The 14,974-nt window shown below is 42.9% G+C and overlaps 1 protein-coding gene across 2 annotated transcripts in view; it reads left to right on the top strand.

The window, feature by feature from the left end:
• BLNK (B cell linker) overlaps window positions 1–14,974 on the top strand; it is a 77,167-nt gene that overhangs the window by 17,769 nt on the left and 44,424 nt on the right. For both annotated transcript variants that reach the window (XM_045438385.1, XM_045438386.1), the window contains exons 2-3: window positions 8,517–8,582; window positions 13,156–13,205. In XM_045438385.1, coding sequence (XP_045294341.1) covers window positions 8,517–8,582; window positions 13,156–13,205 — 116 coding nt within the window. The remainder of the gene's footprint in view (window positions 1–8,516; window positions 8,583–13,155; window positions 13,206–14,974) is intronic.

Genomic DNA, 14,974 nt, shown 5'->3' with positions numbered 1-14,974 from the left:
GAGGGAGACACAGAATCGGAAACAGGCTCCAGGCTCTAAGCGGTCGGCACAGAGCCTGATGCGGGGCTCGAACTCACGGACCGCGACATCATGACCTGAGCCGAAGTCGGGCACTTAACCAACTGAGCCACCCAGGCGCCCCTCAATTTTTTTTTTTTTTTTTTAAGCAGGCGCATTATTTCGCCTTGTACTAAACTTAGTGGTGATTAAAATGCTCTCTTCTTACACTTGGATACAGCTGGCTCTACGGAAGCATTTGTTGGGACTAAAGGCACCCTAAGAACCCAAAATAATTCATCTTTTTGCAAAGGTATTCCTGCAGGTTAGAGATCAAAATGCCACTCAGGTCAGGGCACGTGATGCCTGGTTTTATGCAGAACAGTGGTTACTAGATGATTCCCACTTGTTGGTACCAATCAGCCACGCCAGGTTGGGAGCGTTCTCCCTGCAGCCACCCATCACCTCCCCCCCCCCCCCCCAGAAAAAAACACTAACAAAACAAGAACAACAACGAAAACACCCCACAACCAAACCCATTTCTGGAGCACCTTCTGGCCTGGAGGAAATCACCCAGGTGGTAACGCCCTCCCACCCCCACTTCCCTCTAGCAGAGGGCACTGTTTTGAGTTTTGTTCCTGGTCCAAACCAGTCCCCAGGGTCTTCTGCAAGAAGAGCCATTACAATGGACCAAAACTTCCTGTGTGGGCAGGCACCTTACATCCATTGTCTATTATCTTCACAGCAACCCTGCAAGGTAGATATCTTCATTTAACAGATGCTAGCGTTTAGAAACATTGTTTTATTTTATTTTATTTTATTTTTTCAACGTTTATTTATTTTTTGGACAGAGAGAGACAGAGCATGAACGGGGGAGGGGCAGAGAGAGAGGGAGACACAGAATCGGAAACAGGCTCCAGGCTCTGAGCCATCAGCCCAGAGCCTGACGCGGGGCTCGAACTCACGGACCGCGAGATCGTGACCTGGCTGAAGTCGGACGCTTAACCGACTGCGCCACCCAGGCGCCCTTAGAAACATTGTTTTAGAGTGATCTGGGTTTGAACCTGAGATGGACTCTTTCCTGCCCCTCTGCCCCCAGGCATCCAGGACTTGTCAACAGCTCTTGCTGGTGCCGGGCTCAGGTCTGGTCTAGTCTTCTCTCTCCACTCCCTGAAGCACACGGGCTGGGGGCTGGGGGTGGGGGGGGTCCTGACATTTCATTGCTCCCTGTCACACCCACCCAGATCAGAGTTTCAGCTAATTAAAAGCCCTTTCAGTTTGCAGGAGGAGAAAAGGTACAGATAAAGACTGGCTAGCTAAGCAAACAAAGTCTAAGGATCCTACTCGTGAAAATGTTCGAGATGTAAGTGAAAAATGCAGATTACAAAATGTCAAGTATCATCTTTTTTTTTTTTTTTTTTAATTTTTTTTTTTTTCAACGTTTATTTATTTTTGGGACAGAGAGAGACAGAGCATGAACGGGGGAGGGGCAGAGAGAGAGGGAGACACAGAATCGGAAACAGGCTCCAGGCTCTGAGCCATCAGCCCAGAGCCTGACGCGGGGCTCGAACTCACGGACCGCGAGATCGTGACCTGGCTGAAGTCGGACGCCTAACCGACTGCGCCACCCAGGCGCCCCAAGTATCATCTTAATTATGTAAAATCTATACATACTATACACGTGTAGTAAAACATTAGAAGGCTTTTAATTTTTTAATGTTTATCTTTGGGAGAGAGAGAGACAGGAGAGAGAGACAGAGCTCGAGTAGGGGAGGGGCAAAGAGAGAGGGAGACACAGAATCCGAAACAGGCTCCAGCCTCTGAGCTGTCAGCACAGAGCCCAATGGGGGGGGGGGCTCGAACCCACAAACCATGAGATCATGACCCGAGCGGAAGTTGGACAAAGTTGGACGCTTAACCTATTGAGCCACCCGGGCACCCCTAGAAGGCTATTTAATTAAATGTTAATAGTGGGGGTTGGAAGTAAGAGTGACATTTTAAGTTTTATTTGCAAATTTTGATACAATGAACATGTTATATGTGGCCACCCTTATAGTGACATACAAAAATAGTTTCACTGCCCGAAAAATCCCATTCCATCTATTTATCCTTCCCTTCCTCCTCCTGAAATCACAACCACTGATCATTTTACTGTTTTCATAGTTTTGCTTTTCCCAGAGTCTAGTTGGAATCATACAGTATGTAGCCTTTTCAGGCTTTCAGGATTGTTTCACTTAGCATAGATTACATTTTTTTTATCAGAAATAAAGTTATAAAATTAAAAACTGTACAACCTATGTGACCAGTCACTATTTACCTGTGACTCCAAAGAAAAAAAGTCACATCATTCTTTGCCGTTCAAATTACAGTACCCCTATTCCCGCCCCTGGCATTCTGGGACTCCCAGGGCTGCATACACATCCCATACTGCTCCATACTGGCTCTTCCTTGTCTCCAGATCCATGAGTCCGTCTTCTTGGAGTCATTTTCCCCCCACTGTGGAGCAGACAGCATCCTCCAGGCACCATGTGAATTTCTCAGGCTCTTTCACCTTTGGCCACAGACCCTATCCTCATTCCCCCACAATCCTAACAGACTTAGTCATACATAGTTAAGACTTTGCTGAAATTTGGGGAATAATGGAAGGAAGCACAACACAGAGAACGATTTATATTTGCTCCTAGACAAGGTTTCGTTCAGCCTCCTGGATCCTTCTTCAGGTCTTCCGTGCTTTGCTCCCAGCCATAGACTATTTCAAGGGCCAGCTCACCTCTGCACTATAAAAATCCCTGAAGAGGTCAACCTGTAGAGGGACCAATAACCAGAAGGCCCCAGAAGACAGGAAACATCCAGTAGCAAAGCCCAAGGCCTATATACCATATCCTCATTTTCCTCACTTCCTGGCTTAGAGTCTTTGCAGGCTGAGTAGCAGCAAGGACAGCCAGGGACAGGGATATAGTCATGCCCCAAAGTCATGCCCCAACGTCACCAAATGTGGCTCTGTGCCAAGCAGATCCAGTCCCTTTTTACGTTGTTGCAAATGTGAGGGGCGTGTCTGTCCCGCACCCCCTTCATTGATACTCTGCTTTAGCAAACTATGGCTCAGGAAGAAAGCACGTGACTATAAAATAAATAAAAATACACAGGCATGGGGTAGTCTAAATCCACACAGAGAAAAGTCCAGAGTCTCACAGAGGAGGGATAGTCTAATAAAACCCACACCCAAATTAAGTTATTGAACTGACCACTCAATTTATTTGTGTGAAACTTCACCCTTGAATGCTTGAGAACTTTTCCCAAGCATCTATTTGCTTAACTTAGGCACAACTAAAAGGCTCACAGCAAGGGGCGGGGGCGGGGAGGGGAAGGAGTTGGGGGGGAGGAGGGGGGAAATATGTTCAGAGGGTGGTCTCCTGGCCAGTAAAGTCAGCACCAAGGAAATTGTTAGAAATGCAAATTAGCCGACCCACTACAGACCTACCCAATCAGAAGCTCTGGGGGTGGGTTCACCATTTTCAGAGCCCGTCAGGTGATTCAGGTGCAGTTTACAGTGGGAACCACTGGTCTATCAGATTCTAAAGTAAACCACTTCCTTGAAGGCAAAAAAAAATCCCCTGCTTACTTTCAAACAGTGATTTTTTTCCACCTCAGTACATTGTGGGATCTAAATCCTCTGAGATCCAGGCTCAGCCCGGGTCACACTACTTCAGAGTATTGTTAAATAACTAAGGTTGTTGACATTAATTCAAAAGCTTGAAGAAAATTTTTTAAATCAATGACAAAGGAGAGAATGTATAATTTGATTTGGTTTATAGAGAAATAATAATTATAATTATTTATATAATGTATTCACCACTGTAAAATGTTGAAATAGCATGCTACTTAAAAAATACGTTATTGGGTTCCTGAGTGGCTCAGTCCGTTGAACATCCAACTTCAACTCAGGTCAGGAGCTCTGCGTTGGTGAATTCAAGCCCTGCATTGGGGCCCCCTTCAGACCCTCTGTCCCCCTCTCTCTGCCCCTCCCCCGCTCACTCTGTCTCTCTCAAAATAAGTACACTTAAAAAATACACTATTGACATCTTTTAAAAAATATATTAGATGAGCTTTGTTCTTCGTTCATTTTATTTTGTTACCTGTACGTGGCTGTCTCTTCATAATTTAAAGAGTAGAACATTGTGCTCCTATTATCCTTCCGCCATCCATGGCAAGATATCTCTGAAAGGGCTAATCAAAGAGAAGCGCTTTTTTTTGCCTATTTTCACCTACATGCGACTTCTCACAGTGAGACCGCTGGTATTTAAATCTGGGAACAGTCCAGCTGCACATGCCTTTGCATGTGCTTTATGTTGTAGTAGAGGGGGGAAAAAAGGGCTCCAAAGACGGTACCAGAGAGCAGGAAAGCTGTGCATCAGGCAGCGTGTGAATAGTTGATAAAAGGAGCTGAGAGCATCCCCAGGTCTTCTTGGTTTGGCGGACACTGTTTTTCCAGGTAACAGACTCTTGGCTGCTGAAACAGCAGTCTGTGAGCCTCAAGTGTTGTGTGACCGAGAGGCAGAGGGAGGGGAAAAGTTTTGAACACAAGAAGCATAATTTATGAAGCAACTGATTATTTTAATAATCTATAATGAGGGGCGCCTGGGTGGCTTAGTCGGTTAAGCGGCCGACTTTGGCTCAGGTCATGATCTAGCGGTCCGTGAGTTCGAGCCCCATGTCGGGCTCTGTGCTGACAGCTCAGAGCCTGGAGCCTGCTTAAGATTCTGTGTCTCCCTCTCTCTCTGCTCCTCCCCCGCTCATGCTCTGTCTCTCTCTGTCTCAAAAAAAAAATGAATAAATAAATGCTAAAAAAATAATCTATAATGAAAATAACTTAAGAAAGGCCGAGAAGTATCAAATACCAACTTGAGCAAATGACAGAATTACATGAAACTCTTTTGCAACAATTTACGCCTGTTTGTCTACACCTGCAGCAAAGTTGCTTATACAAATCAGCCCCTGGCTCCCTCTTACTCTGTCTGTGTCTCGCTGCTGACAAATTTCAGACAGCATCCTTCACTCTGGCTCATCTTGTCCTTAAACCTGGTTAAGGTTTAATTTAGTCTAAAGGCATTCCGTTCAGTTACATCAGCTTACAGCGGGAGATGCCCTCTGCTCTGCACTGGAAATGATTACATTGCTTCCCAATCAAACCATTCCAGCTTCGCTCTCTGTGTCTCTTTCTCTTGTGCCCGGACATCTTATCTCCCATTTTCCCTCATTCCTCTGTCTCAGAGATTCCCTATAGTTCTGCAGGAAAAGGAGATGGGGCGGGGGGAGTGGTAGGCACAGGTTATATGTGAACAAACTCTAGAATCCCGAGGAGTTCCGAAGCAGCTCAAAGGTCGAGCTTTAGGGACCCTCTGTGTATCTCGGTTGGGCAGGTGGTCCTCCTTCACCCTCATTCATTCTCGTCTCCCTGCTGCTGAGCCTGGTGTTCTGCTGAGTTCTCATAGGAGTAGAATCCGTGAGCACAGCCTCCCTTTTCCTTTGTTACCCAGATTCCTGCTTGGCTCCGACCCCTCCCCACATCCCAACATGGGCCCCTCAGTGGGTCCCCCAGTTCTGAAGACAGTTCCCCAAGAAGTAGCCTAAAGGATGTCCTAAAAGAAGTTTCTCTTCTGCTACTCCACCTTCCAGCCGTGTTCCCTGTGCACTCGGCTCTTCATGCCATGGAACACACCCTTGCCCACAGCCCAGAGGCTGCAACAGGATAAACAGGATACCGCTGAACATTCAGGGGCAATGGAGAGGAATTGTCTTGGTGCAAATGCCTAGTGATGGTGCCTGGCATGGCTCTTCTCAGAGCTGGAGCCCAGACCCAGCCTCAGGTTCCAGCCAACATTCTGCCCTTGTATCCATCCCTCCCCTCCTCTCCACCACTTCAGTGGTTGTTCTTCAGTATTAGTTCCTAACAATCATTAGACAGAGAAGGGGAGAGAACTCCCTAAGATCCCCAGGACGAGTTCCCATTCCTTGTTTGAGAACTTTCCTTTTCCCAAAATAGTTGAGGGTAAGAGGGTCCATCCCTACCCTGTAAATCTCACCCCACTCCCTAGTGCCCAAGGGCCCCTCAGTAAACAACTACAGCAGGACAGCAACCTAGATGGGTTAGTTAGCCTTAAATTAACACTTAGTTGCAGACGCCAACAGGCTGGCCAGGCAGCGGCCCCCCCCCCCACCCCCCACCCAAAGCCTCCTCCCTGCTCTAAACTCCTCCACCCACACTGAAGAGTTTTGCAACATGTGCGTCTTAAATCCGTGCTGAGCCAGAGATTATTTCCCCAGATTCCGCCCCCCCCCCCCCAGTCAACAGGGTTTTGGAGGCCTCTGCCAAGCTGAATTGTGCACCACTGTTCATATTACCTAACGCAAGGCCTAGCTCCGAGAGCAAGAGAAGTGTGCATGCAGGTTTGCGGGAAATAGGTTTCTCCAAGAGCGATGGCTGTGGACAAGATTTACGTTTTGATAACTATAGGGCCCGATCAAATGGTTTCCTCAGAACAAAGGAAAGGCTTGCCTGAAGGGTAAATTCAGCTATCCTACTCTTTCAGGGCAGAACCGTGTGAAATTCTACATACATAATTTACATTTACATATAAATAGAAATAATAAATATATTTTATATATTTATACACACCATTATTTACATATACACTATAATATGTAAATGTGTGTTATACATAATATGTGAACATATTTATTAGATATATTTACATGTAAATATAAATATATATAAGTAACATATTTACATATATATTTTTTTAAGCCAGAGAGTTATTATGAAGGAAAAAACCATGGCCCAAGATTCCAACTTTTAACATTTTCCTCTATTTATGTATATAAAAACAGATAATAAAATGATAGATGCACAAGCTATGAACATTCAACTAATATAGAAAAATCTTCATTGTAAAGTGAAAGTCTCCTTTTTATAAAGCAGAAGCCCTCATCCCCACTCAAGCCTCCAGCCCTCGCTCTGCCATTGGTACAAGGGCACCCAGCTATGAGGACAAGTAGAGACTGAAATCTGTCTTTCGCTATTTGCCAAGCTGTGTGCCTGGCCACTGAGCAATGTCCACTCAGAAAAAAGGGTACCTTTTCCTAATTTGTATGAGGACGCTGTATTGACTTTGAAAACATTCTTTGAATAATTCCTGCATATCTTTCTAAAAAATTATGCACCTACCAGCACATATGAATGTATGTGTCCTTTGCAATCCCACAAAAAAACACAATACACATTATTCTGAACTTCCCTTCCTTTCTTCCTTTTTTCTTTTTCTCCTTCACCATATTTGTGTAACTTAATAGGTATTGGGGATTTTCATGTATCAGCAATACTGATGTGTGCTTCTTTTTTTTTTTTTTTTCCTTTTTTTTAAGGGTCTGTGGTATTCCATTGTATGGCTTTATCAAAGTTTATTTAACTAGTTCCCTTTTAATGATTGATGGGCATTTAGGTTGTTTCCAGGTTTTATTTAGTGGGGAGGCAGGAAGGATTAGGGTTATTACACAAATAACATAGTACATAGTGGTATAGTTTTATGACCATGTTCAGGATGGCAAATCCCTAGCAGTAGAATTTCTGGGTCAAAGGGATGGAGGTTTTAAAATTTAACAGATATTAATCATCACAAATTGCATTCCCAAGAATATCCATATTTTGGTGCGCCTGCCACCCCGCCCCAGGGTATTATCACATTAAGTTTTGCCAGTTTGATAAGCAGAACATATCTCATTGTTGTTTAGATGCAAATTCCTTAAAAAATAAGTCATGTTATCTGTTAGCCACTCGTCCTTTTCTGTTAGCTGTATGTTCACGTTTTGCCCATTTCCTATTGAGTTATTCATCTTTTTTTACTGAGTCATAAGATTTCTTTGTAAATCAAAACACGTAGTCCTTATTGTTCTTGTGTTGCAAATATTTCTTCCAGCACGTCATTCATCTCCTGATCTTGTGCATATTCCTTTTGTTCTACAGAATTTCCAAATATGTAGGCAGTCAGATTCATTAATCATTTTCCTTATGGCTTCTGTGTAGGTACAACTTTCTAGTGACAGTTTTTCCAGATTCAACCTAGTAAAGTTAATCAAGAACTCTTGGGCCTGATTTCAGCTCACCTGTCCTTCAAGGTAGCCCCATCCTGGCAATGCAAATGCTCTAAGGACAATAAGCGGTGAACAGTGAGGTTATTCAGAGGGCTTTTGCCTCCCGTGTCTCCTAAAAATGAATAGATCTGGAAACCAGAATTTCTCTTCAGAGCCCAGACATTCAGGGGACAGGGACACGGCCCAATGACCACGTTCCTTACATTATCAGTCATGCTTTGCTTTATTCAAGTAGCAGATGGTCGGTTAAATATGATACGATTCTCACTGGGGGCTTATTGTAGGGTTTTTTCTCCTTTTTGTATTCCCTTTTGACTTTAAAAAAAATCAACCTATTATTAATATTTTATGTTTGATTTTATTTCTTGCAGGCAACTTCAAAAGATGGTCCATGACATCAAAAACAATGAAGGTGGAATAATGAACAAGATCAAAAAGTAAGTTAAACTCCATAGCACTGTATAAGCACTCATTTACATAATTAACACATCATCCCAGCCTGTGCTAAGTGGAAGAAGACAAAGTTCTCCGTTACCTGAGTGAGGAGTTGCAACCTTTTTAGCATGTAACCCTTTCTAACTCGTGGCCAGAGTCCATGGTGGTCAGATCTATGTTCAGGAAACATGGCAAATGAATGGGGTGATGCTCAGGGCCCTTTGCCTTCCCCTCTCATCGCAGTAAAAGTGAGCTATGCCACTTAAGATGGCAAATGTCAACAAAGACCTTTATAGAAACAGGAAAATCAGCTTCTGTAACTATGTAGTTAAGGGCCACTAGGACATGGTTGGAGAAATCCAAAAGAGAAGTTACAAGAACACAGCCCTAGCATCTTTAGGATGCCATACCTGTTTTCCATATTTCAATTTTTGTTTTTTCAGTTATAGCCTTAAAATGGAGTTAAAAAAAAGTTTTTTTAATCATATTTTTGAGACAGAGAGAGAGCATGAGCGGGGGAGGGGCAGAGAGAGAGAGAGAGACACAGAATCGGAAGCAGGCTCCAGGCTCTGAGCTGTCAGCACTGAGCCTGTCGTGGGGCTCGAACTTGTCAACTGTGAGATCATTACCTGAGCCAAAGTCGGAGGCTCAAATGACTGAGCCACTCAGGCAACCCTTTAAAAAATTTTTTTTAACGTTTATTTATTTTTGAGAAAGAGAGAGAACATGAGCAGGGGAGGGGTAGAGAGAGAAGGAGACAGAGAATCCCAAGCAGACTCCGTACTGTCAGTGCAAAGCCCGATGTGGGCCTTGAACCCACGAACTGTGAGATCATGACCTGACCAAAGTCAGATGCTCAGCTGACTGAGCCACCCAGGCACCCCAAAATAGTGTTTTCAGTTGGCATTTGGAGAAGGAAACTAGAATTCCAAATCTTCCTGCACATCAGAAACTCTTAAGTTTTTTTAAAAAAAGAAAATAAAAATTGTACATATCTATATTTGTCACTCAAAATCTAAGAGGAAAGGGGAGATGGTATTCCACTAAGTTTTTGTTTAAGTTCTTTTTTTCAGAAAATGAAAGTAGTAGTCATTCACCAGAAGAGAAAAAAAATCAAAGAATTCAGAATTGCATAAAGTCAAAGTCTCCTCCTTCCCCATGCCCCACATCAACCCACTCCAGGGCAATGGACATTGTCATGAGTGAGTCTGGTATAAATATCTACATGTATGTATTTTCACACGCACATACGTATATTGACATAGATGTAGCACTTACCTATACATACATACGTTTTAATCATGAATGGTGCTATTCTCCATAAAGCATTTTACCAACCTGACTTTGCTTAGTGGTTTTACTTAATGTTATATCATGGATATCTTTGTTTGTTAGTATGTAAAAATAAACCATATTCCTTTTTGAATAGCTGATTAATAGCCTGCTATAAACCCATTATCATTCATTTAACCAGCTATGTATTGGTGGACACTTTTTATTTTTTATTTTTTTAAGTTTTATTTATTTATTTTGTGAGAGAGAGAGTGTGTGCACACACATGAGCAGGGGAGGAGCAGAGAGAGAGGGACAGAGAAAATCCCACGGGGCTCAATCTCACAAACTGAGATCATGACCTGAGCCAAGATCAAGAGTCAAAGGCTTAACTGACTGAGCCACCCAGGCGCCCCTGGTGGACACTTTTTAAAGAGAGGGAGATGTGGGAGTTTAAACAGGCATATTCTTGGAGGGCAATTTGATAAGATCAATCAAAATTTTGTGGCCATTTCTTCCAGTTTAACTGCCATAAATAACATTTCAATAAATAGTTTTTGTAGACTTTGAGTATAGCAGAAAGCTAAATTCCTGAAATGAAATTTCTAGATTGAAGAAGTTATGCCCTTGACATTTTTGTTGATATTACCAAATTGTTTTCCAAAAATTTTGTACCACTAATAGTGTATAAAAGTTCATTGACCTATACCTTCAGAACAGAGTATGTTCAGGGGCATCTGGGTGGCTCAGTTGGTTAAATGACCAACTCTTGATTTCAGCTTCACAGGTCATGATCTTGTGGTTCCTGTGGCCCAGCCCCACACTGGGCTCTGTGCTGACAGTGCGGAGCCTGCTTGGGATTCTCTGCCTCCCTCTCTCCCTGCCCCTCCCCTGTTTGCACTCTCTCTCTCAAAATAAATAAATAAACATTAAATATATATGTATAGATTATATATAATATAAATGTATGATATATATTATATATATATAAAGAACAGAATATCTTCATTCTTTGGTCTTTGCTAAACTCGAAAGAAATCATGTTTTATGGTGTTTTTAGACTATAAAATGTAAATGAGTCTCAATATGTATAAGTGATTATCATAAAATCGTTAAAACGGTCTGCTTGTGGGGAACTGGTCATCTCCTAGAGGAGGAGACTTTGTCTCCATGTTCTGTCCTGTGGCAGGGAGAGGCATGTGATTATTTTCATTTAATACTTCTGACACATACAGAATCTCACTGAAATGAGAGAAGCCTGCGAGTCATTGTTTTAATCACTAGCAATTCTAGATTAATTATCCCACAGTTGCTAGTTTTATAACACACGACTTTTCTTAATAATATGAAGCCTCTGTATAAAATGTCTCTCTATTCATGGTCGGTCATACTTACACAGTAGCCGCGGAGCTCACATATTTTCAGACAGTTTCTATTTTTTTTATGTCCATTGTTCCCAAAATGCACTTGTACTTGACAAATGTTTCTTCTCAGCTTGGGAAATCTGGCTGCCATAGTCATTACCCTGGGTGAAGTCAGTGGCCCTTTGGTTCTAAGGGACCTGCAGTTAAGCTCTTACTCGTTGCCAGGCAACAGGTGCTACCCTGAAAGGAGGAAGCACGGTTGAACACGCTGGTTTCCTAACACAAGACCATGACAGAGTTGTCACTGGTTCATGGCCAAATGAGAAAATAAGGACCTTGAAGCGTTGGGGGTTGGCATGCAGCTGCCAGCTGCTGAGTGAGGCCCAAACCACAGCTTTTCTTCCTGGTCGGTGTTCAGTGACCAACAGCCCTTTCCTGAGTCTGTCCTTTATTCAGAGATGATAACCTTCATACATTTGGGGATATTAAAATGCCCTTTCTTTTCTTTAATGAAATGATGGCAATAATGGGGAATGGTTGGTTTTCAAAATTTTTTCTCTTTCAGGAATAGACCTGGTACCATTCCTTGTTTGTTTTTGAGGGTTTTTTTCCCCTATAACACCGTGGATCATCTCTGTCTCTGGACCTCGTCATACATCTAATGATAATATCTTCCCAGCACACCCTGTCTTGCTATGAGAATTGAATGAAATAATTGATCTGAGAACCTTGGGGCAAACAAAAAGCAGAATTTCTATGCAAATATAAAAATTGTTATTTTTGAAACATTACAATTCTGGTTTATCGGGCTTATTTTTTGTAATCAAACATGAATTTCTGTGCTGCTTTTCCCCCCCAAGGAATGAAACATGTTTTGCATGTAATGGTTACCTTATATCCTGCCTCTGTAAAAGGATGTGATGTTTTAGTAAATAAAAGCTACTGGATATAGGTTCTATTTATTTATTTTTAAACTTCTTTAAGCAAATCATTCTTAAATAAAATGGGCAACTATTATTAAGAATAATAATTTACTAGAAATAGAATGGGAGGTGGTGTCAAAACTTATAAAAAGCCTAAAAATTGGGGTATATTTTTAAAATGTAATTTTAAGTTTCTTCTTGTAATGAGTAGGGAAGGATTGTGAATATTCAAACATTCTATATATGCCTAAAGATACTAAAGTAGTTTTGAGAGTGCTTGAAACAGTTCAACTTCTAAGTAAGCTAAATATCACAATCCCCACCCAGGAACACTCACTGCTCTCTTATTTGGCTTTTTTTTTTTTAAATAGTGCAAAAACAGTGTCAGTCCAACCTACAACCAAAGCGCTCATTATAACTAATATTTTTCTTATTGTTTAAAGCATTGAGGTATTTATTTCTTTTAAGTTTATTTTTGAGAGAGACAGAGACAGCATGAGTTGGGGAGGGGCAGAGAGAGAGAGAGAGAGAGAATGAGAATCCCAAGCAAGGCTCCGCGTCACCAGCACAGAGCCCCATGCAGGGCTCGAACTCACAAAACCGTGAGGTCGTGACCACAGTAGAAACCAAGAGTCAGACGCTTGACTGACTGAGCCACCCAGGCGTCCTGCATTGAGTTATTTATTAAAACAGAGTTCATCTTCTATTACCATCTTATCAACCAATTAACAATTTTCTTCCCTGAAGCTCTGAACTCAGGTGAATATTCCACCACCTGACTTCACCTTTGCCAAGTCACAGCCCCGTTGTACACTGGGGAGATGAGGGAGCTAGGAGACCACTGATCAATGGCTTCACTACATTTATAATACATTTAGTCTTTCAATGTGATGGGTCCAAAAGAAGCCATTATTCTATTAGTTATCTGTCTGTTATCTCTATATTTGCTTATATTACGGGCCTTGACAACAGTTGTCCTACCCACTGACCGTTTGTCTAATGGTTGTTATCTATAGGCTGAAAGTCAAAGCACCTCCAAGTGTTCCTCAAAGGGACTATGCCTCAGGTAAGAGTACTTCTAAAATACTTGGACTCTCGACTAATTTCATGTTCATATTTAATTCTTGAAAAGGGAACTATGTTCTACTCATTTGAAAATAAAAGGTGCCTATCCTAATGCCCAAATCTACTAAGCATTTGACTATAGTGGAGATGTAGTACTCCATCCATCCATCCATCCATCCACTCATCTACTTATCAGACATTTAGTAAGTATTGTCCATGTGCCAGGTACATACAAGGTTTTAGGTGGAGATACAGTGCTAACCAAGAAAAATATAGTCTCCACACTCATAGAATTTATAGCAAAGAAGAGTATCCATTCATGATCTAAAAGCATTTAGGGTTCAGGGTGATGGGGAAGCACAAAGTTTTATGAAAGTCCTTACAGCAATGTCTAATCTAATCTGAGGTGGAGGTTGTGTAGGACCCAAGCCACCCAAGTCTGGTGACTGACCTGTTGGACCACTTTCCAGAACTCACTGGGTCACAGAGTGATACAAACATATGTACATACATACCCCGTCCTGACCTTTGAAATCTACCTGATCAAAAGTCAAGGGAGCTGCTTAGTTAACAAATGAGAACAAATTCATTCTTCTCTCCCAAGTTCTAAACAAGAAAAGAAAACAGACTACACCTGCTAAGTAACCCAAGTTGTGGTAGGAAAGTCATGGAATCATGGAGTGTCAGGTTTAAAAGGAGACCCAGGGGTCCTACAGCCTGTATCCAATCTGGTGCTTACACCTGCTCCCCCCACCATGCGCCACAAGTGAGGTCCACTTTCTGTTTGGACGTTTCCGGTGGTGACCTCCCACACCTACCTGGGCCTGTCAAGGGCAGACAGCTCCGTCAGGACACAGATGCAATCCATTTCCTAGTGGTTCCTTAAGTGTGTCCTAATGGCCACACAGCACAAGTCTGTAAACACCAAATAAAAGAGAAATAGAGTGGGTCTGTGCAACGTCAAGGATATAATTAGGAAATTAGGTCACTTGAAGGGTTTCTTCTCTGGACTCGGTAACTCCAGTTGCTTCCGCTGTTGCACACGTTCTTTGACTCGTTCAACAAATATTACACAAGTGTGCCCCGCGTGGTGCTCACGCTACTAGACATGGAGTAGGGAACAAACTATAGCCCCTGACCTTAAGGTGCTTAATGACTAGTGGGGAGCAGATAATAGATAAGAAAGGCAATAGGCAGATACTGGCCTAAGGTCACACTGCTAGTGGATTGAAGCTCCCTGGCCATTCCACAAACCCCTGAGCGGTCAGAACTGAACCAGGCCCCCCTCCCTGTACCCTTGGGCCCTAATTCCCAGGGGCTGTTGTAATCATTCTCCTCCCACCACTGATGTCATGCAGGGAGGAGATCTGAGCAACTGCAAAGAGGACAGACCTCGGGACAAAGGAAGGTAGACAGAGATTCTTGGGCAAATGCCCACCACAGAAGCACAGGGCCTCCCAACCCTCTGGCCACCAAAGATGGGAAATATAACACTGCTCTGCCCTTGCCCTGCTGTCCTTACCGAAGCCAGCATTCACTCGATTTTTCGTCTCCCTGGCTACACTCTGACCGGCGGACCCCGCAAGGCTGACACGGGGAGAGCGGCTTGCACCTCAGTCCTGCCTCGTGCAACTAAGAATAGAGGAATAAAACTTGGACTTGAAAGTCTTTTAAGGCTGGAAAGCCCTGAAAGACCACCCAACCTTAGCTTCTCACTTAGGGATAACTGGAGCCCAGACAGGCCAACTGGCTGCCCAAGGCCCTACAGCC

The sequence above is a fragment of the Leopardus geoffroyi genome, chromosome D2 (assembly GCF_018350155.1).
Source record: "Leopardus geoffroyi isolate Oge1 chromosome D2, O.geoffroyi_Oge1_pat1.0, whole genome shotgun sequence".
Taxonomy (NCBI): domain Eukaryota; kingdom Metazoa; phylum Chordata; class Mammalia; order Carnivora; family Felidae; genus Leopardus; species Leopardus geoffroyi.
Note: the sequence above shows the minus strand (reverse complement) of the source record. Positions and strands in the feature narration are given on the sequence as shown.